We start from the raw sequence: 24,155 nt of genomic DNA, 5'->3' as shown, positions 1-24,155 counted from the left end.
CTTTCACTCAGCCCATCTCTCCATGTCTCCCTCTCTCTCTCCATCTATCCCTCTCTCTCTCTCCATCTCTCCCTCTCTCTCATCACATCTCTCCATCTCTCCCTCTCTCTCATCACATCTCTCCCTCTCTTTCTCTCCCCATCTCTCCCTCTCTCCATCTCTCCCTCTCTCTCATTACATCTCCCCCTTTCTCTCTCTCTTTCTCTCTCCCTCTCTCTCTCCATCTCTTTCTCCCTGTCTCTCCATCAACACCTCTCCATTTCTATCCATACATCCTGCACTCTATTCCCCTCCTCCTGCCCCCTCCCTCTCTCCCTCCCTCCTTCCTGAATGAGAAATCAATGTTCTTTTCCTTGTTTCTTTTTTTTAAATCCAACACCTTTTTTCCAGGTAGCCTGATTCTGCCATGCTTATGCAAGCAGTTTGTCTGTGGACACGGTAGGGTGAACACTCTCAAGGTTATCTTTTCACACACACACACACACACACACACACACACACACACACACACACACACACACACACACACACACACACACACACACACACCTGTTATTCAATAAAAGAGAGGTGACTACACTGGATTAAGTATTATGACAAAACCCTAATTAGTCTTCAAGGGAAGTCAGGCATGAATACATTAGAGTTACAGTGAAACATTCTTCAATGGCATTCCAAAAATAGCTTCTCTTCTTTATTCTGAGTAGCCTCATTGGCATGGGCCGTGACCTGCCTACCTGCCTGCATGCCTGCTGCAGCGCCACAAAAGACCTGTGTGAGGTCTCTGCATAGGGACAGGTGGGTCTGCAGCATATCTGAGGACTGGGTCTGCAGGTGGACCTGCTGAGGCAGTTTTGGGGGGTGGGGGGAGGGGGGGGGGGTTGTGGTTGTTGGGGGCTGGAGGACATTAAGATATGCCCTTTTCCAAATCCTATTATGAGGCAAAGAATGGTGGAAGTTTATCCTGGCTAAGGAGAGGAAGAGGGGGATTAGAAGGAACGACAGACAGGGAGGAGGAGTAGAGGGAGAAACAGAGAGGGGGTCAGCACGGCCAATCCAGATAGGATTAAGGCAGGGAGTTAGTATCTCCCCCTTCACACACCCTCAAACACAACGGAAATACACACACACACACACAAACACACCAGCACACACCAGTGCATATCCCTGAGCAGTCTGCACACATGAACACACACAAACACATACACAAACACAAACACACACCGTCACACAGACATAAATCAGCTCACTACATTATTCTGCAAAGAGGAGCTTTTGCTCATCAAAATTCAATGATGGGTCAATAATGCATGAAGGTGCTGATGCCGGGTGAGTGGTGGACAACAGAACACATGCACCCTCACAAACAGCACGCGCTCTCGCCTCTATTTAACCCACTCACCTGCAGCAGCCACTACTGCTCCCATCTCACACCGCACACACAGGACGGAGAGAGAGAGAGAGAGAGAGAGAGAGAGAGAGATGAGGGAGGGGGAGAGAGGGAGAAGGGGATGGAGAGAGCGGGAGAGACGTAGAGCACAGAAAACCAGAGAAGAAGAGAGCTGGTCCAGGTAGTACCGTACAGGGCACATGTTCTGAAATCAAGCCGAATGCTCTCAGGAGAAGCCTGTCTCTATGAAACAGTGCACAGTCAGTAAGAGCAGTTTTAAAAAAGCTACAAATGTTGTGTATATGTCGGGCTGTTTAGATTGTGGGCTCTAAAACTGCTATAACCATAGCCTACAAACGCTGAGTTAAGTTTCAAAGACCTCGGTTGCCATCTTACAGCAGGATAAATCTAATAAAGACACAAACAAATCATCATTACAGTAAACAAGCGTCAATCACACCATAACACAGCAAATGCAGCGAGATTTAGACAATAAATATCAACCAGTATAATACGGAACATAACCTGACACAGCTGTAGCCTGTGATAAACGCAGGGGGAGGGTTTGGCCACACACAGAAGAGACATAATAAGATAGACTTCAATGAGCTGAGATGGAGAGAGAGAGAGAGAGAGAGAGAGAGAGAGAGAGAGAGAGACATGGGGGGGTATAGAAAGGGAGAGAGATGAGGAGGTGAGGAAGAGAGAGGGGAAGGGAGGGAGGGAGAGGAGAGATGGATAGGGGGTGGAGGGAAAGAAGTAGGGAGATAGAGAAGCAAGGGGTGGAGAGAGGGAGGGAGAGAGAGATGGAGAGAGAGAGAGATGGAGAGATAGATGGAGAAGGAGAGGGAGGGAGATAGAGGAGAGATGGAGAGAGAGAGAGATGGAGAGATAGATGGAGAAGGAGAGGGAGGGAGATAGAGGAGAGATGGAGAGAGAGAGAGATGGAGAGATAGATGGAGAAGGAGAGGGAGGGAGATAGAGGAGAGATGGAGAGAGAGAGAGATGGAGAGAGAGAGCACTGCTGGTGGCCGGAGGTGATGGATGTATAGAGTGTCACAGGGCAGGATGAGAGGGTTTGTCCTCTAATGATTTTTCCCTCCACTCCTCAGGTGAAATACAGCCCTCTCTCCAGGACATACACACACACACACACACACACACACACACACACACACACACACACACACACACACACACATACACTCTCTTCCACCCTTACAAAATGATCTCACCAGAGAACACACACAGTATGGACACATAAACGCTCCTCCTACACAAAAACAGCATATAAAGTATTCGATCTAAAACACAAATTCACACATCTGCAAGTGCACACACACACACACAGAAACACACACACCCACACAGACGCTCCATGATTTTTCTCTTTCATGTTCAGCACTCTGCTGAGAGGGGTTTCTCTTCTCTTCTGTCTTCTTCAGACTACACCGTTCTCTCTCTCTCTCTCTCTCTCTCTCTCTCTCTCTCTCCTGGGTCCTCAGAACACTGTGCACCCATTCAGAGTGGAGCAGAACAAGAGCTCATGCCCCCGTGTTCATCTTAGCCGTTCCTACTTTCCTACTTTGCTCCCCCTCCCACAGCCATGCAAATGGGATTCTATTTTTCGCAGTCCAGTCCAAGAATCAAGCACAGATGTCGAAAACCAGCATGCACATCGACTGCAACCCCCACCCCCCCCCCCCCCCCCCCCCACCCCCACCCCCCCTCGACCCTTCCACCTCACCTTCACACTAAAATATACCCGTCTAATACACCTTCGACCACGCCTGACGGACAGCCTGTCATCTCTCAAGACGTGCTAAAAGTTTTCCTTTTTGTTTGGCCTTCAGCCAAAGCGCCTGCATGATTGACTGGGCCCGCGAGCGGTACCGACGTTGGTATTTCACAGCGAGACCCAGGCAGGGAGTCCAGATCCGCCAAATGCCTGGGGCAGACAGGGGTGACCTCCCAGTTACCCTGGCGTCACACAGGCCCTCACTCCTAATGGCCCAAGAGAACGAGTATGAACAAAAATAAATAAGTAATCTCCTATGCCATACGCAATACGTAATGGATGTTCTAAATGCTCATAAGCAAATAAAAACGTTCTCTTTACGGTCTACCAAATGATGTCAGCAGCATGTTATTGCCTTCGCATACAATGCTGAATATTCATGATTCATCATACAATGCTGAATATTCATGATGAGAAGTTCATGATGAATGTTGGACATGATGGTGCCAACAGTCCAATCAGATATACAGAATCTGAGCATAACAAAAGGAAACAAGGGCTAAAAATTCTGGTAATGAGGAAAGCATATTTTCAATATGCCTTACAAGTACAATACATAGTAAGCAGTTTAAGCCAATCTAAAAGAATATCTATACCCATATGAATGACTGTAGCTGATGAGGATACATGTATATTTTTGTAGAGATCAGCTATTGCCTGACAGTAGGCAAATAGCAGAGATTCCGCACAAACAAACCAAGAAGTATATGATCTGAGCCTCAAACGGCAAACACACACACACACACACACACACACACACAGGCGTGTCCTCTAATACTCTGAGAGATGAGAGATCAGTGCATCACTGTATACACACACACACACACATGGACACACACACAATCTCACTCACTTGTGCACGCGCGCACACACACACACACACACACACACACACACACACACACACACACACACACACACACACACACACACACACACACAGACACCCACACATGAGCACACACATGTACACACATACAGTACACAGAGACCAACATGTACACACACACACACACACACACACACACACACACACACACACACACACACACACACACACACACACATACACACACACACACACGTACACACACACACAGGTGCAGTGGGGGAAGAAGGTGGGGAGGCAGGGAGCCGGCTTTTATTAATGCTCCATTCACTCCCACATTGATTAAATGGTCTGGATTAGGCCCTGGCCTGTCCCTTAGCTGAATTGTCCTAGGAGAAAAAACAGAACAGGCTAAAATATGCTAGTGGAGCTGGCACTGTGACTCTTGTCCTAGTTTCAGCAGACAGCAGTGTGGGGAGACAAGAGCACACAGTCTGGGCAGGTGACTCAAGTCTATGGGGAACGGCACAGACAGAGATGGAGAGAGACAAAGAGAGAACGACTGATGGAGAGAGAGAGAGATAGATGGAAAGAGAGAAAGAGAGCGAAAGAGTGAGAGTTATAAGCACTGTGGGTAAAGCAGATGCTCTCTACTCCTCCATATCTTGGAGAGAGACAGAGAGAACGAGTGAGGGAGAGAGAGAGAGATAGAGAGATGGAGAGAGAAAGAGAGAGAAAGAGTGAGAGTTATAACCACTGTGGGTAAAGCAGATACTCTCTACTCCTCCATATCCTGCTCTATCTATCTATGTATCTCTCTGTCTTCGGTTGAGAATATCAAGGGAATGGTTTAGGTTATGTTTATTTTTGCGAGGAATCGAAAAATGCAGTTCTTACACACACACACACACACACAGATACACACACACAGATACACACACACACACACACACACACACACACACACACACACACTCACAAACAGCTGAGTTATGCTCATTCCAGGAGCCAGATATGGGCCAGGTCCTCTGAGCTTCCATACTCTCTCTCTCTCTGTCTCATGGCATGCTGTACTGTCCTGGACTGTATTGCAGACAGACAAACCTCTTAGCTGCTCTCAGTCTTGTATGAGTGTGTGTGTGTGTGTGTGTGTGTGTGTGTGTGTGTGTGTGTGTGTGTGTGTGTGTGTGTGTGTGTGTGTGTTAGTGTGTGTGATGACCAACCAAATGAGCAACTCCTCCGTTCCCCACCATGCTAATTACCATCCACTTCACATCCCATGACCCTCCGTCCACTCCACTAGCGCTCGGCCCCAGCTGTTCTCTCCACCCGACTGTTTTTGTTTTTGTTTGCTTGGTCGCTTTTGTTTACACTTCATGCATCCTTCACTTTGGAACTGGTGGACCTCGCTGATTTTTTCTTTCTTCTTCTTGTCCCCCTGTCCCAGGTCCCCAGCTCGATCTCCTGCTCATTAGCAACTTTTGATGTGAGCATGATGATGTTGCTGCTTAACAGCGAAGGGGGAAAGAAGTGGAGTGATTCTTGAGCTGATAAATTGTCTAGTCTAGACAAGTCTACATGAGCTCCCTATCCATATTTTATGCCACTGGAATCAGCTGGGAACCTGAAGCCAATTATCTGCACTGAATGCCTGGTGTCTGCCAAGCCCTAGAGAAGGGGCATCTTAAACACAGAGAGAGAGAGAGAGAGAGGTTGTATGTGTGTGTGTGTGTGTGTGTGTGTGTATGTGTGTGTGTGTGTGTGTGTGTGTGTGTGTGTGTGTGTGTGTGTGTGTGTGTGTATTCCCACAAGAATTTGCAAAAACATCAGGGAGAAGATGTGTATGTGTGTGTGGGAGTGTGTGTCTGTGCATGTGTGTGTGTGTGTGTACGTATGTGTGTGTGTGTGTGTGTGTGTGTGTGTGTGTGTGTGTGTGTGTGTGTGTGTGTGTGTGTGTGCGTATGTGTATGTGTGTGTGTGTGTGTGTGTGTGTGTGTGTGTGTGTGTGTGTGTGTGTGTGTGTGTGTGTGTGTGTGTGTGTGTGTGCGCATAAGGGGGTGTAGGGGGTTGTGAAAGCTGATGTGATCTCCTCCACTCTGGTCATGCATTTCAAACTGAAGTAATGACACGAGAGGCCTGAACTGGACCCAGTCAGATGTGTAGAACCCCCACCCCAACGCCCCCTCCTGCCCAGCCTCCCATCCTCTCTCTCTGGACACAGTGACCAGTCCGTCCCCATTCCCTATGGTCATCTCTCGCTGATGAAGCGGTCAATGTGGAGAGCCATGGAGAAGAGACACGGCATAATCCATCACAGACACACACAGACACACACACACACACACACACCCCGCGCACAATAACCGCAGAGCCAGGCCTCATTGGGCACAGCATAACTTAGCGGTGATTACTGTACACATAACGCACGGCCATTACTGTGGCAGTTGCAGTGGAGGGGAAAAGAAGAAAGAGGTTAGAGAGCACAAAGAATAGCACTTCCTTTGTACCTAATATGTAATGCCTTGATGTAATGCCTTTATTTCTGTAGCTGTCACAGGAGACAACCAAAACAGAAAAAAAAACCTAAGTGCTAAATTTCGCATGGTAAATTGAGAGATCTAAATTCAGCACCGATCTATCACCTTGGAAACCTTGAAAGTACCCTCCAATCAGGGCCTCCTGTCAGGTAATAGCTCACAATAATGCAGCTGTGGGTTCCACCCCACCCCTTTCAGAGTGTGTGTGTGTGTGTGTGTGAGTGTGTGTGTGTATGTGTGTGTGTGTGTGTGTGTGTGTGTGTGTGTGCGTGCGTTTGTGTGTGTGCGTGTTTGTGTGTGTGTGTGTGTATGTGTGTGTGTGCACATGTGTGTGCATAGAGTGATGCACTGATTCTATGAACGGTGTGTTTCCCCATGTCATCTAATTAGCAGCTATCTGCTTTTACTGAGCCACTCATCAGATAGCGGCGCTCCCAAACTCACACACTGACAAAAACAGAGACTGCATCTCAATTGTGACATGCCAACTCCTGAGTGGCCCATAAATTCAACTAATGGCTAGGGCCAAACTGACCCCAACGCTAGAGATAATGGCCACGTTTTTGTGCCGACCTACTTTTGTAGACTTTGCTTGACCTGCTGGTTAACTTGGGCTTTGAGCAAGAAACTATTTCCACCTTGAATGAGCATGGCTCAAAAAATCTCAATGGGCCTGTTTCTCTGCCCTACAATGGATAGACAGAAGGATTTTTATCAATCACTTGGTAGCCTCCATGATTGGCTTTGGTCTGGTACGACATCCTTCTCTCTCTCTCTCTCTCTCTCTCTCTCTCTCTCTCTCTCTCTCTCTCTCTCTCTCTCTCTCTCTCTCTGTCTCTCTCTCTCTTAACAAGCATTTTCTTCCTCTCTCTCCTTCTCTGTTCTCCTCTCTGCTCCCTCTCTCCCTCTCTCCCTCTCCTCCAGAGTGCAGGCGCTCAGGCTCCTCTGAGAGGCGATAGGGATCTCTGCCTTCGGCCCGAACTAATAAAAGGTTCGGCTTGAATTATGGAGAGTTCTGGAAAGCAGCTCCTCGTGTCCAGGTCAGTCCGACTGACGGAGGCAATAGCGTCTTTAATGAGACACAACAGCATGTCGCAGATCAAGTGCATATCACAAAGGCATCCGCCTCCATAAACATTAAAGGCCCATTCAGCAGCCTGGATGGCGCCCACCATCTTTACAGTAATTCAATCACGCAAAGCAGGTGTTTAGAGTAAAAAAAAACAAAAAAACAATATATGTATATATATATATATATATATATATATATATATATATATATATATAGCCATGCACTCTGTGAAACATTTAAGCATAGATATGCTCTCACACACACACACACACACACACACACACACACACACACACACACACACACACACACACACACACATATACACACACAAATGCACTCAGACATAACAAATGCATAAACGCCAGGCACCCACGTCGATACAAACACTCAAATGCTTGTACTAAGGTCCTGCCCTCTCTTCCTTTCCCACCCCTCCCTTCCCCTCCTCTTAAAGAGGTGAATAATTTGTTTCCGTCACCATTATAAACAACATTGAATTTGGAGCATTAATACGATTCAGCAGGGGCCATTATTTCATTGGGAGTCATTGGCTGCAGTGGGGGCCTGGTCCTGGGCATGGGAGTAAATGGGCTGCTAATGGTGGGGGTGGTGTGTGTGTGTGGGGGGGGGGGGGGGGTGCTGGATGCTTTTCTCTATGTGTCACACACACACACACACGTACACCGGACAAGCCGGCCCATCTGTGTCTGGCTACTTTAGAGTGGCTGGGCCGACAGGCCTGAATCAATGTCATGTATTACAACAGATGAGAACCATCTCCGGCTGCTGAGCGGCAGCAGTGCTCGCCACAATGTGTCTCCGAATGAAGAAAAAGGGCCTGGCCATGCTCGCCAGAGATTAGGAGGGAGGATAGGAGAGAGAGAGAGAGAGAGAGAGAGAGAGAGAGAGAGAGAAGGAGAGAGCGATAGAGTGAGATAGAGATAGAGAGAGAAGGAGAGAGATAGAGTGAGATAGAGAGAGAGAGAGACAGACAGAGAAGGAGAGAGAGAGACAGAGAGAGAGAGAGAGGAGAAAGAGGGAAAGAAAGAGAGAGAGAGGGAAAGAGAGAGAGAGGGAAAGAGAGAGACAGATCAGACGGTGGGAGGGAAAAAAAGGCTCACAATTTAGAATAAATTAGGACACATGCAGTGGATATAAACAAATAGACACACACACACACACACACACACATACACATCCTGTATACTTTCACACACATCGACACATTGTAAATAGGCATTGAGATGGACGCGCGTGGTGGGAGCGTATATAAAGATGCTGTGGTGACTGTGTGCTAATGATCAGTGTGTCCCCCCACACTCGCTCATCCCTCTCTGTCTCTGTGTACGCCATTAGCGCTAAAGGAGGCGTTTAGCATTTAGGCGAGCACAATGGCCACTCACACGCACACCGCTGTTCGCCTTAATCCCATTCCCACGGCCTAATCCGTTTGTCACACCGGGCCCTGGCGACGCCAGGCAACGTGGCGGGGGTGGTGGGGTGTTGTGTTCGAGGAGGGGGGGGGGGTGGTGGGGGGTGATGACGGTGGTGGTGGTGGTGAAGGATGATGGGAAGCAATGGGAATCATGGTAACGCGTGGCCAGGAAGTGTGGTTGTGGAGGAGTATGTTTCCGCCTGCGTGCGTGTGTGCGTGTTTGTCTGCGTGTGTGTGATGTCTGCATGCGTGAGTCTGAGTGTGTGTGTGTGTGTGTGTGTGTGTGTGTGTGTGTGTGTGTATCTGCATGCATGCACAGTAGAAATAAATGAATTGACAGGAAAAGCGTGGGTGGAGGGAACGGATGGCAGTCGCTTGGCTCGCCTATCTGTCGTGTCACAGGCTCAACAGCTGATATGCAGGAAGATATATGACATGGCAAACAGACCAGTTCCAGGTCTGCGACAGCGACAAACAGGCTCCCTGATCCTCGACATAAAAATGACACATCAGCCACATCCTCCCCGAGAGACTGCGTATGACTCCTTCAAATCGCCCTGACTAACAACACTAACGACAAAAAAAAAAAACCCCAAGACTCGCGATCGAAGCTCGGGCTCTGAGCAACAATACAACCTTGGAGGGAACTGTCATCAACAATGTAAACATGGCTTAGCGGGTGGGGGAGAGTGGGGGGGGGCGGGTGTGGAGTTAGCGGAGACGGAACACGACTGGGCCGATATCAGCGCTCGACGGCCTCGTAAACAGAGGGGGGAACGGCAGACGAGGTGCCGAGGGACGCGGCATGACGTGACGGCAGGCCTTATCGACGGCCCCCTCTTCAGGAGGAGACAAACACCGGGCGCTTAATATGATGTGGAGTTCCCCTGCCTCTCTTTGTGTTTGCGCAAGGAAAAACCAACAGGCCTGTAATTAAATTAGACTGCACCTTTGAGAGAGGAAGACAGGGAGCAGAGGAGAGGAGAGGGGAGGGGAGGGGAGGGGAGGAGAGGAGAGTAGAGAGAGGAGAGTAGAGAACAGAAAGAGAGGAGAGGAGAGAGAGAGGGAGGAGAGGAGAGAGCTCAGGGAAAGAAGTGTGTGGAGTTAGGGTTTGAGAGAGAGGGTGATAGAGAAAGAGAATGAAAGACAGAAAAGAGAACGAGAAAACAACAACGGATATAGAAAGAGAAAGAGAGAGGGGGAGAGATGAAGTGCAGGAAACGGTAGCGCTATAAAGAGAGCCAGTGCTGACTCTATGTAGGCCTGCTTCCGTGGGAATAAATAGTAAAACTCAAGCAGATGGCGATGGCCTGGGTTCAGCTCTGCTCTGCATGAGACCTGTTGAGCTCGAGGCTTCACTAGTAAGCACAACCACAGCCTCCACCATCCCATGTAAGGGCAGGGTGAAGCCTGCAGACCATATTAAGTGAGGGCAGATGGGTTATAATGTGTGGATCTGCTCGCAGGCGAGTGTGTGGGAGTCGTGGGGGAAGGAGGCTTCAGCTCTCTCTCTCTCTCTTTCTCTCTCTGTCTCTCTCCCTCTCTCTCTGTCTCTCTCTCTCTGCTTTTTCTCTCTCAGCACAACCACAGCTCACAACCTTCTTCTTGCAGGCTGATGAAATATGATAAACAGCACATAAAGGTGCAGAAGATGAGGGAATTAGATTTTTTAAGTTTAAACTATCATTCTCTCTCTCTCTCTCTCTCTCTCTTTCTCTCTCTCTCTCTCTTTCCCAGGAGTGCTGGGTAATGAGGCCCTTTGTGTTTCCCTCGTTACTCACTGGCGTCCGCTCTGTAATTAATTAGCACCTACAGGACACAGGTAATAAACAGTACTCATTGTCCCCGTGTAGGATTGTCAGAGAGACACACGCCACGATGCCTGGTGTGGTACACACAGACACGTGCGCGCGCGCACACATGCACACATGCACATACACACGTGCGCACACACACACACACACACACACACACACACACACACACGGTTAGAGAGATGCAAACATTGAAAAGACTAGCTATGGCTTGCACCTTTATGAACTTTGTAAACATTTTTCCAACATTTATCTAATTTATAAACTCTGCTCTCCTCTGACTTCTGGTCTTGTTTCTTGCCTCACATTAGAAATCTCTGTCTGAGCAGCAGTTCCCTAAATAATTGAGACCGCTATACTCTGTGGCATTTTGTTTTCTTGTTCTCCCTCTCTCTCTCTCTCTCTCTCTGTCTGTCTCTCTCTCTTTCTGTCATTTTCTCACTCCGTAACTACAACAGGCCTCTGGGTCCATAGTCATCTAGTTTCACAGTTCACAGTCACAGTTCAGAGTAGGACATAAAAGATACTTATGAGTGTTCCTTCAACCACTCTGGGTGATGACTTAGACTTCCTGTTTGAGAATGAATGGCATCCTGATTTTACGAGAGTCGGAAATAAAAATGGAATTTTTGAGTATGCAGTTATTTGTTTCCCACTAGTCAGACTTAGTGTTGCTTAACCCATCGACAATACTACAGCAAATGTAAAAATACATTTATTAGCTAATCCTAATAATTATTTTAGCCACAAGCACTTCGCGATGGAGCATACAGTGTGTAAAAATTGCATTTGGGGCTTTCTGCTATATGAGAGCTATCACTCTACTATTATTCCCAGTTATTATCATGGAAAATATAATATTCAGATATGCAACAAATTATTATAATGGCATTGTATTTTTCAAATGTATTTATTTTTTTATTTTATTTTTCCATCCAACTTGCTGAGGCCCCCCTGGCACCCCCTCACGGCCCCCCAGGGGGCCCCGGCCCCCACTTTGAAAACCACTGGCCTAGTCTGTGTCGGGACGATTGAAACAAGAGCTTCATATACACGCTTCACGATGATGGCAATGAGTTGTTATCAGACATGCACGAAGACGTATAGCGCTGCAACAATCTATCTAAAATAACACCTATTGGTAGTAGCCTACCATTCATGATATGTAGTAAAATGTTGAAGTTGTGGGACGTTTACATCGCTTAAACTGTATGTTTCATTCGTCCCCTTATGTTGTTTCAACTGTCCCGACCAGTAGAAGGAAACATTACGCACGTTCCACTTTTGCTGTAACCTAATAATTCCTGAACGGTTTTGTTCAAAGCTGAAAATGCATTTGTATTTGACAGAGGACAGATGTAGGTTACTAGTGACCAAAATTAGCTATCAGTGTGGTACGATCGGTTTGTAAATTACGTTTAATTAAAAAGTGTTTCAACTGTCCCGGGTCTCCCCTACTGATGTGTAGTAGATGGGTCAAAAACGTGAAAGTGCAGCACCTGACCACCAAGGATTTATATTTAATCATAGGAAATGTAAGTATTATGTAAAAACAATTCAAATGTATGATTTTGGTGGTAGTTTACTATAGGTAGCAAGTTGTTAGCTAAGTGGCTAACAGCTAGCAAGTTATACAGTCCATGGTTTATACTCATTGAAAGAACATGAAGGGAAGGGAAACGAGGCCATTGTGACTTTATGGGAGCAGTTTGTGGTGGGTTATCAGCTGTTAGCTGTCAGACGGTCAGCTGTTGTGTGACCACTGGGCGGCTGAGCTGCCCGAATCGATCGTAAAGATGGCGGCGCAAAGCTACAGTGACGTCATGTGACGCAAATGAATACATAATAACGCGTCACATATTATGTACTAAGGCTGTATTGAGGCTAGGTTCTGCAATTGTTGGTGCTACATAAATAAAATTGAATTAAATTACAATACGCCCAAAACTTGTGATTGGTGAACATTGGTCTGTCAATCACAACTACTTTATCCAATGTATGTGGTATATTGTTATCTGACTTGTTGTAGTCTACACATCTGCAGTTAGACTGTGTGTACACTGGTTGAACACCATATGTCCTGATCTGTTATGACTGTGTCCCAGCACACAGATATTGGGCAGAAATACGACCATTTTTCCTACATTGAAAAACGTTGATAACATGCCTGTAGTCCTCCTAATCTTGCTCCAAAAAGAACAGTATTTAGAGAATAGCGGAGAATTCTGACCAGTTCGGAACAATTTCATACTCCGAGAAGCTTGATAACTCTAAGCCATAGTATACCAGAAGGCCTTTGTCTACTGATAGAGAGGAAACAGCTGAACCCAAGTCAGCATATAAATGCACAGTCATTTGAAAGACTGACAGCAAATTGTTCTTGAATGAAATCATCTCTTCATTTGCATCATGCATTCACACACCAACCATCCCCAGCCCTTCGGAAATTGGATTACATGTTGTATGCTTATTATCTGGTGTTTGTATGATGTACCATGACTTACCACATTTTTACACTTGAAAGCTAGGATCTGTTTGACTAGGCGGCAGTTCCTAATGGCTGAGCTGTATGGCGTGTGTAAATAACTCCTATTGGTTAATCAAACAGATCAAATGAACTAGTCCTGCAACTATATCCATAGAATAAGACAAAGATGGATTATGTGCACAGCTGGCATCTGTGCAGCTTGTATAAAGCCCAGTCCAGGTGTCTGCTATTCAATTGAAGCTAAGGTTTTGTCAACAGCCTTTATCAGACCCTACAGAAAACACATCTAGACCACAAAGGCTGCTCTAGCAGTCACAGGACACAGAGAGAGGGAGAGAGAGATAGAGACCGAGTGAGAGAGTGTTCTGAAAAGAAAGGGTGAGATAGATTGTGTGTGTGTGTGTGTGTGTGTGTGTGTGTGTGTGTGAGTGAGTGAGTGAGTGAGTGAGAGAGAGAGTGTATGTGTGTGTGTGTGTGTGTGTGTGTGTGTGTGTGTGTGAGAGAGAGAGAGAGAGAGAGAGAGAGAGAGAGTGTATGTGTGTGTGTGTGTGTGTGTGTGTGTGTGTGTGTGTGTGTGAGAGAGAGAGAGAGAGATGGAGAAATAGAGTTAGAGAGAGAAAGAGAAAGGGTGCACATTAAAAGTGAGCGACAGAAAGTGAATTAGACTTGATTTCAGGAAAGGAGAGAAAAGAACAAGGTGGCAAGAGAGAGAGAGAGTGAGAAAGGAGAGAAAGAGAAAGAGAGAGGGAAGGAGAGAGAGAGAGCTCTCGGCCAAGTTTGACGCTACCTGCGCCAGAGTGAACAAGGTCTCTAATTGAAGTGCAGAACAAGAGAGATCCATATCTGTCATGTGACACTTCATGAAAACAGGAAAAGGCTTTCTGATCCCTGATCTCCTCAGACAGGGGGGGGAATAGGGTGGGCGAGAGGGAGAGAGGAGGAGAGGAAGGGTGGAGGACAAATATAGCACAGGTTACTGGGAGCTTGGGGAGAGACAGATAAGATAGAGATGTGGACCTGAAAAAAAAAAAAAAAGAAGAAAAAAAAAGAAGAAAGGAAAGACATGATAAGTAAATAAGAGGATAAGACTCCGAGAGAAGAGAAGAGGAGCCTGTGAGATGAACGGTGTTGATTTGAGAGTGACATTTGACACTTCCTAATCTGACACAATATGAGTAGGCCATGTACAACAAGGGATTTTCATTTCCTGTTCCTCTATTTCCCCTTTCAGCATTTTTCAGCATTTTTTCCCCCTTTCAACCTTTCTTCATATATTGTCAGTCCCTACACGGTCTTCTACTAGCGTAGCACTCTGCCCCAGCAGATGGACTCGGCTGCAGATAAACAGTGGAACAAAAGGGCCTGTGGACCCAAGAGAGACGGGCCGAGCAGGCAGAGACAGACAGCGGCCCAGGAGGAAGGCCTGCCCACAGCACCGGGGAATTAGAAGGGCGCAAATTCAATTACACCGGAAGAGAAGGCCAGGTCTGGACCTGCTGAAAGGCACTGCACTCTGGAGAGAGTGAGAGCGAGGGAGAGGGAGAGAAGAAAAATTGTGGGATTACGTGTGTGCGTGTGACATTGGTTTGTGTTCGTGTGCATGAGTCAAGTATTCAAGACAGACACTGCACTGAAATAGCTGGCCTCATACATGTATGTCTGTACAGATAGATAGATAGATAGATAGATAGATAGATGGTAAATTTAATAATCCCATTAGGAAATTTAATTTCCAGCAGCTCAGTGCCACAGTAGTCTAGGCATGATGTGTGTACATGATGAGCACATACTGTGTTGTGTACTGAAGAAATGTGGGAGCAGATTTGTTAAACTGAATCAGTAACTGGGGTGTGTACACTTCCTGTTTGTTTATCGTGTGCAATACATTCAACTCAAGGTTGCGTGACAGAACTTCAATTGTAGTTAAGCAAACATACACACATGCATTCCACATTCAATCAAAAATAACTAAAAACATTCAAAACTGTGTGTGTGTGGGGGGTATTATTGTTTGTTCAGCGGTCTAATGGATGCTAGCACAAAGGCCATGGCTCATTTAGATTTTAAGGATGGGGACTGGAATCTCCTCCCAGAGGGAAATAGCTCATATCAGTTATTGAGGTTGTGAGTGTGAGTCGGATGCCATGAGCCTGCTTTTCCTGATGGCTTGTCCACTTTTAAAAATGCAAAGAAATTAGAGGCACAAGGTTTTCTCTGGCTACTGTATGCTTTTAGCACAAAGGTCTACCAGAGACACAAACTACAATGCAAATATTAAATCATTTCAAATCAACGAATAAAGAAAAAAAGCATCTTAGAATCTACTGGCGAATGTTAACATTATTTCTTGCTTGAAACAATGGCCAACAAATGTGCAATCATCCCAGGCTTATGCTCCAGTCTTGTCACTCCAGTCCTGCCCTAGTCCCTGAGGAGGCCTAAGAAGCTGCAGCAGAGAAGACTGTACATCTCCACTCAGACCCTGACCCATTGGGCCTGGCTAGTTGGCTCCACAGTTGGGGTTGATAAGATGGCTCCTGGGACCCGGGGAAAGAGCACTGCACGGCCATGCTTGGCATGAGCTCTCTGAGATGGAGAGACCTTTTCCCTTCCTTCCCAGCCAATTCTCATCAGCAGTAGCGGAACCAGTTGCCCCCGCAGGAAAAAGGTTTAGGAGCACTTGAGCACGTAGTATTGATTACGGCCCTTTGGAGGCTCATCTAGCTGAAAAGGGATTTAGCAGGTGCCTGCTGCTCACACAGTTGCGGGGGCCAGATCAGAGACCCTGAATGTTTTGTGTGTCTCTGTGTTGTGGTGGAGATCATTCTCCTTCCTTCTGTGTATGTGTGTGTGTGTGTGTGTGTGTGTGTGTGTGTGTGTGTGTGTGTGTGTGTGTGTGTGTGTGTGTGTCCATACTACAGCAAAAGATATACATCACAAATGGGTTAAGAACCATACTCTGAGGGACGCCCAAAGCCTCCTTGAGATAGTTCTTCTCACTGTGTGCTACTGCTTCAGCCTTTGATAAGTAACATGTTGAATTGGCCAACACTGGAGAAGCTGAGCCACTGTTGGACTTCTGTCATCTGTGCTAATGATCTGTCTCCTACATCTGCGCTAATGATACAGTATGTCTCCTAGTCGACCTTGGTAGCTGCCATCCACATGAAAAAACAAACCCGCAGTACTGCTATTGAACTCTTCATGTTGTCATCATCCATGTTAAATTTCATTTACCTTCAGACCACCTGCTGCATGGCTTGTATCCATGTTCACTACTCCACCAAATGGTCGTGACTAGCAGTGTCTTAATATTGCCACAAGACAATCTCTTCTCAGTGATGGCAAGGGAATTATCAGAAATGTTAATGCTATATTTCATTATGCTTCTCTTTATTATGGAATCTCTAGCTATTATCAATGTTTCCTAGGACATGCTCCTTGGGTCATCTGGTAAGAATGAAAGAAGAATTCAGTCCTTTTGTACATTTACTTTTCTGTGAGACATACACACACACACACACACACACACACACACACACACACACACACACACAGTATGTGCTGGAGAGAATCAGAAAGACAGATATATAGGCATATAGAGATATATGATATCTACATGAACAGATAAATACTGTATATTCAGATATAATATAATGTTGTGCATACTGTCAATAACATTTAGCATTTACTGTACCTGCTTGTGTGTGTGTGTGTGTGTGTGTGTGTGTGTGTGTGTGTGTGTGTGTGTGTTTGTGTGTGAGACTGTTCTTATTATTTACTGTTCTTTTCACATATTTTACAGTTGCTTAAAGCCATGATCTGCCATGCCCACAACTACTGACACTGCTAACAACACTTGATTACAGATCACATTCACAAACCTCTCAGATGCAATGTTCCATAAAAAAAACCTGACAAACAAAATTCTCTTCAAGCATGGAACTGTACTGAGCTGTGGTCGTGTTTGCCAGAGGAATCTCTGGGTCAGGCTCTGAGGCCTTTCTGCCTCATTAGCTTCCATTGCCAACACAGTTCCAGCAGGAGGTGGGCTGCCTCCTCGCCTGTCGCTTTGGTCACATACATATTTAACGTACCCCCAGGTTTCCCACCCGTCTCCATAGCAAAGGCAGTCAATAAGGGGGTTGTGACAAAGTCACACTATGAAAGGAGCTACACACACACACACACACACACACACACACACGCACACACGCACGCACACATGCACGCACACACACACACACACACACCTCACCTTCCCTCATTATTATAGTCAGCCAGACCAGTGCAAATGAGAGTGAGAATCCAGAGGCAGTGCGGAGGACAGAAGTGGACAGACAGTGAGACGAACAGACAGTGAGACGAACAGACAGTATAGTCCAGGAAAAAGTGATGATGGGGGAAAAGAAGAGAGGAACATGATCGCACCCTAAAATTATAATTTCACTTCCGATGCCGATGGGTTATTAAACTGACATTCCGCAATTGAAGCCAAAAGTGCTGTGCTTGTGTAAAGGTCAGACCAACATAAGAACAGATTAGCAATTTAGATTGTGTTAAAAGGCTGCCAACTCTCCAGATCCAGATTTTTATTTCATTACGTGCAAAGCTGGGTCTCCTCTATCTTGGGCCTGCATATCGGATACTGATTAGGTGATGAAAGGAGGGAGGGTGACTGGACTGCTTATGCACACACCCTCACACACACACACACACACACACACACACACACACACACACACACACACACACACATACACATACACATACACACACATACATGCACAAACACACATATTTGGTCAAGAATGTGAATCATGAATGATGAAATTGGATACTTAATTATATCAAAAGGGAAAATTGGGCTTGATTCCACGATCAGCACGAGCCCTATATACTAACTGTTTGCATATACTCTTTTGATCCTGTGAGGGAAATTTGGTCTCTGCATCCGTGAATTAGTGAAACACAGTGAGGTGAGAAAAACACTAATCCTGACCCAGTGAGCTGCCTGCTACAGTGGCGCTCAGGGAGCAGTGAGGGGTTAGGTGCCTTGCTCAAGGGCAGCCGTTCCTACTGGTTAGGGTTTGAACCGGCAACCCTTCGGCTACAAGTCCGAAGCCCTAACCAGTAGGCCACGGCTGTTTGTCTAGCAGAGGTGTAAAAGTCCGGCTTGAGAAAGTAAAAGTCAGAAAGAAAGTCCTGCCACATTTTTGTTCCACGTTATAAGCTAATTAGCACAATTCTTAAGCGAGGTAGATCAGCTAATTAGTGAAATCATAGCACACAGATAGAGCCAATACATAGCAGGACTTTTACTTTCTGAAGCCGGACTTTTATAGCCTGGAAAATCCAGATCTGGTAATCTAGAAAGATTAAGGGTCTGGCCACGAACAATGTAATGGTCCAACTCGAGGGGCGGCAACAAGCATGCATTTAAAAATCTCACTGCATGCAATTGGATAACACTAGACCATGTTTACTCTGAATGATTTCGGACTTCGACGCTATGAGATAACACTACGACCAATGTGTACTGTCCTCCAACGTTGCAGCGCTGTCTTCATCAGTTTAGCTGGGATATCGGGGTAAAAGTAACATGCATCATTGCTCATTGCCAGAGTGTCTCGCAGAGACAATTCCATTGTGCTCTCGCGAGAACTCTGGATTTCCAGGGTAGGACTTTTACATCTCTGATGTCTAATGATATTTCAATAGCTGGTTCCACAGTATGTCTGTCATACATTAATTCCCCTGTCAGTCAAGGACCCAGCACAGAGAGGGGAAGAAGGAGGGTCTTAAGGCTCATCTGGTCTCAAACCCTACACCTACTGCTCCTGAAATCCAACTCGCTTGGGAGCAGTATCCATTGCGATGTTTTGATAATTGAACCACATTAAACCAAAGTGTATTTGTTAAAGGTCATGAAGTTATTGACTCATCATCAGGATACCCACGGTGGAGAGCAAATGCATTCAAATGTAGGGGCTCCACGTTTCAAATGGAAACTCTACCTGAGATAACATTCATGGCCAAGCAAAGTTAAACCAAGTCGTAAACATCAAGTCTGAACAGTTCAGAAAATAACTGAAAGATGAGTTTGAACTTTCTCAAGTAACTCCATTGGCCATGACATGGAGTTACACCAAAGTCCTTTTAGGCAAGTCCCTCCACTCGGCTTTTTAGGCACTCATCTGGCATCCATTTCGGCAGAAATGCGCGTGTGCAAGGCTTAACGACACCAATCTTGCTCCAGCGGCGAGATCACACATAATTGGCACAATGTCTTCACAACACACCATATGATTGGCTCAATGTATTCACATGTCGACGTTTTGCCGAGGAAGGGGTGGGATATGTGTAGACAACGGCCATATTGGCGTGACAAACTAGCCCCATGCATTTCTATGGAGTATTTTTTGACTGCTGTGTCTCCACATTAGAAAGTCTCTGGTTACACAGAGGGGTACTTCCTCTAGGCTTTGTGATTTATGTGCAAAGTTACAGGGCTACAACCCCTTTCCCAAACAAAATGTGTTCCTCAATTAACAACAATTAGATGGAATCACACTCTTAAAGCTGCAGTCACAATATACAGTGTTGTTATTTGAAAAACAGCATGTCTTCCTCGCCCACCTTTGATAGAATATTGATAGTGTGGTGGGTTTTAAATCAGAATGCAGTTCAGTAAATCAGTCTTTGTAGTACCTGTCCACCTCCATGCATCTTCGCAATCAATGCATGTAGTGGAGGAAACTGAAGTATGACAGGCTTTGATTCAGCTGACCTTTTGATTAAGCTGTCTATTGCATGACGTTGCCTCAAACCTCCTCCTGCCTGCCAGGCCCCAGATCGTACCCAGCATAGACCTTGCACTAGCAGTTGTTAACAATCCAGTTTAAAGATAATGCCGTCCACAGACAGCAAATGCACTATTAAATGTTCTATTTCTAGAACTGGTCTGTACACTGAATGCTATCTTATGCAGTATGTTTAGACATTCACAGTCTACTAGAACGCAGCCTTCTTGAGACCTGGGCAGGGCCCAGTGCTGCTGGAGCTACAGGGCACACTATGTTGCGTAAGTGCCATTTTCATCACTTCACAGGAGGTCAAATGCAAAGCTGCGTCTGCTCTACCACTCAAACCTCCAAGCAGTCAAGTCACCCAGCTATTATGGGCTGGCAATTAATAGTTTGTTCAACCATCATGCCCTCGTATACTCAAAACAATGGTTTACACAGGGGTGGGAGGAAGCTGAGAGTGCAGTATAGATTACATAAATTACATGATCAGAGTTAGACTAGACTAAAATGTTACATCACAGCACTGGAAATGACACACCTCTGTAGGTTACTGACATAAGGACCTCCACGTGAACGTTAACAGAGGTGATGCATAACTACAGTCTATAATCTACAATGAAACCTCGGAGTTGCCTTCCCCAGGAATGTAGATTGGTTTCAGCACCATGGACAGCGATCAGTGCATATGCAGCTTGACTTCCTTAACTTTCGATGCTGTGGTCATAAATTAGTACAAGGGGTAAGAGGGCCATCCATAGAAGCCTTTACATGCATCTGGATTGAAATGACAACAATTTCGTGTGACAATGACAGAAACAGGCCTACAAAGCCCCACCTCTAATGTGTGCAACAAATGTGGAGTAGAAATCAATGCTATGACAAATAACCTAATGATTTTGCAAAACGCATATCTAGTGACCTGAACCGAATAGAGCTCTATTGACAATGTATTTGATTGTCACTAAAACAAATTAATCGTCCCTCTGTAATGGGGAAATCCTGGACTGGTCAAGATTTACACAATTGACCTTAAAGAGGGTGACTGCGGGTATACTGTTTGTTGCCTTTCAACACACACGATACATTTTTATGAGTGCAAACTGACAAAATAATAGTCGCCACATAAAGGACACAAGCTCAGTGTTTTTCGCTAATACACGGATATTATTTTTCAAAATAAAGTAGCCTACGTTCTACAAAGGAAATGCCAGGCGTCCATCAGAACGAGTAATGACATCTAAAATCACCTGGACAATACAACAGGGGGAAACAACTTCCGGTGGATTAGACTATGAATTACTCTCGCACTATTAACGTTATTGAAATCTGGCATTGAGCAACGCCTCTCTCTCTCCATTTCTCTCTCTCTGCAGCCTGAACGATACTAACCGAAAGGGGGAGGGGATGTCACTGAATAAACGTCCCCTCACACGCAGTTTCTGATGAAGACAACATGCGACAGTTGACGTCTTACATTATCATTAGTTTTATGCTGTATGACATAGCTTATCATTTTATCTTACGCCGTTATCAAAATAATGACAATTTTGTTGTGGAGAAATATTTGTGTGATCTCAAACACCGTGGAAGGTGCCATTTCCAGAGGAGATAGACTAAATAAATACACCAACCAACAGAAAGATTGAAAAAATAAAGCCATCTCCACATCAAAGTGATCCACAAGTGCGCGCTCCCTGAGACGCACGCCGGCGCGCACGCAAAGGGTAACTACTGAGCATGGAGGTACATACTGCGATATTTAGTGCAACACCACACATGTGATGTACAAAGAACTCTGTATTTGGCACTTTTCATCAGATACTTTCTCTAATAGAAAACGGTATCCAGGGCTACCAAAAGATGTAAATGCAGTCACCCCTCCCATCCCTCTTCAACAAGAAAATCGATGCATGCCTTTTGCCCACAGCTTGCACCCTACCTTGCATTCTTCCATGCATGTCCGCACCGAATATACATCCGTTTCATATTTGTGAATGAGAAGCTCAAACTCTTCGTAATTCTCCTGAGCTTGCTGGTCGGAGAGTTGAAAAGCCTGCAAGCACCGCTTGCAACCTGCTGGGTCACCGGCCACCGCCATACTGCAGTTCAAACTGTCCTGACGGGAAAATCCGCTAAACAAATCCAAAAGAGAGTACGAATTACAAAAAGAAAGGTATAAATCACTCAGATTCCACTCGGCCGACCGCGTCCCCCCCTCTTCCGAGAGGCCGCTACAAACGGCTTTCGCGTCCAGGAAAGTGAAGCAGTTTTTGGAAACGCTGTCGGGGTGACAAGTTTCAAGTCGCCACAAAGGTGGGGTAGAATTCCCTATAAAAATAGCATCTTTATTTGTCGCGGTGAGGCCGCTATAAGAGTGATGAGAGCTTGGTGGTGAATGTGAATGGTTAGTGTATTCTTTCGTGTCCATGGAGTCTGAACTCTCCTCCTGTCGCTTGTCTCGGGTCCTGGTCAGTTTGGCCTCGGCGCAGAACCACAAGTGATTAGAGAGCAGGACGGTTATGAAAAGCAGAGAGGCCAAAGACAATCGCCATCTCTGGGCCCTCTCGGAGTCGGTGAATGGCTTCTCGTTCTCTCGGGGTGCAAACCAGATGTTTAAGCCGTCATCTTGCTGCCGACACGTCCGAGCACCTCTGGTCATATTTTAGGAAAGCGCTGGCAGCACTGGCCGACTCCACCGCGACGGCTCCTTTGCCACAATATGCATTGACTTGGGGATTGTCTCGTGTTATTTCTCCCTCTTATACGATGGATTTGTCCGTATTCCCCGTCTTGACGTGTTCCGTGTCGATTCCGTTATGCCCGATCAAGTTAGCGCTTTTGCAGAGATCAAGCCATGAATTGTCATATCCCCTTTTCCCATGGCTCTTCGGAGAAAAACCTACTTCTCAGTGACAGCATCCCTCTCTCCCTTCCTCTCCTCGGGGCCGCGCGCTCTCTATCTCTCCCATAGACCAGCTGTTGCAAACCCGCCGCCTGCACCCTTCCGTCGATTCCCAGATTTTGTTATGAGAAGGCGAGGTCCTCGCGTTGGAGCCAGCTGCTTTCCCTCGTCCGTATCTGGGCAAATTGCCTTGGATCTTCTCTCACGATCGCCACAGTCATCTTGGTCCTGCATTAAGTTGCCGCCATGTTCGTCTTGAAACACTTTTTGCGGGAGCTGGGTCGTGTGCGTCATCTCCAGCAGCTCTGCGATCGCTCCATCCTGGCGCATTTGCAGATCTGCCTACAAGCAATGGATACACCAATTCATGTTCTCTCCCTCTCTCTCATACACACATGCACGCACACACATACACACACAGACACATACACACTCTGCCACACGTACACACACACACACACACACACACAGACACACACACACACACACTGTGTGTCACTAGCTCCAAACGTCTTTTAAAACGCGCAACAGACATAATGTATTGTTCTGTTCATTGAGGGCAATGAGGCAATAAAGACCAAGGACACATACAGCAACGGACTTCAACAAAACAGTTACTACAAATGACACGCAGGGTTAATGTTTATCCTGTCAGATTATCAAGCCTGTGTTGCGACAAATTCCACAATAAAGTAACGGTACATCAAGTGGAAATCAGTGAAATAGCACGCGCATTGTCACTGACTGGTGGAGAGAAAAAGCGTGCAGTGTCCATTGTATATACATTACATTTACGTATGCACAATGTTATTTGGAAACCAAAGTTGTCTGAATATCTAGAAGGTCTCGGTTAAAACGTATAAATTGGATGAGCAGGACTTCACCATGTGTTCAGGCTCCTCTCTTTCACTATTTCCTTTTTTTTAGAGAGTAATGGTTTGCACCGGATTAGAGTTTATTATGCAGTGGAGAAGTATGCCTGTGACGAGAGCAGCTAAGGTGTCCGTTTGATGACCGGTACACCAGAGACATCTGAGCGTCCAACAGGCACGTTTGTCGACTAGAGTGGAAACGTGAG

At 46.0% G+C, this 24,155-nt stretch overlaps 1 protein-coding gene across 1 annotated transcript in view; it reads right to left on the bottom strand.

The window, feature by feature from the left end:
• Positions 1-23,396, bottom strand: part of LOC121704052 (transmembrane protein FAM155A) — a 119,990-nt gene extending 96,594 nt beyond the window's left edge. The window contains exon 1 of the mRNA XM_042084615.1: positions 22,115-23,396. Within this exon, the coding sequence (XP_041940549.1) occupies positions 22,115-22,834 (720 nt within the window). The 5' untranslated portion in view covers positions 22,835-23,396. The remainder of the gene's footprint in view (positions 1-22,114) is intronic.
• Between the last annotated feature and the right edge of the window lie 759 nt (positions 23,397-24,155).

The sequence above is a fragment of the Alosa sapidissima genome, chromosome 2, assembly GCF_018492685.1.
Source record: "Alosa sapidissima isolate fAloSap1 chromosome 2, fAloSap1.pri, whole genome shotgun sequence".
Lineage (NCBI taxonomy): Eukaryota > Metazoa > Chordata > Actinopteri > Clupeiformes > Clupeidae > Alosa > Alosa sapidissima.
The sequence above is the reverse complement of the archived record's forward strand: the minus strand, read 5'-3'. Positions and strand labels throughout refer to the sequence as shown.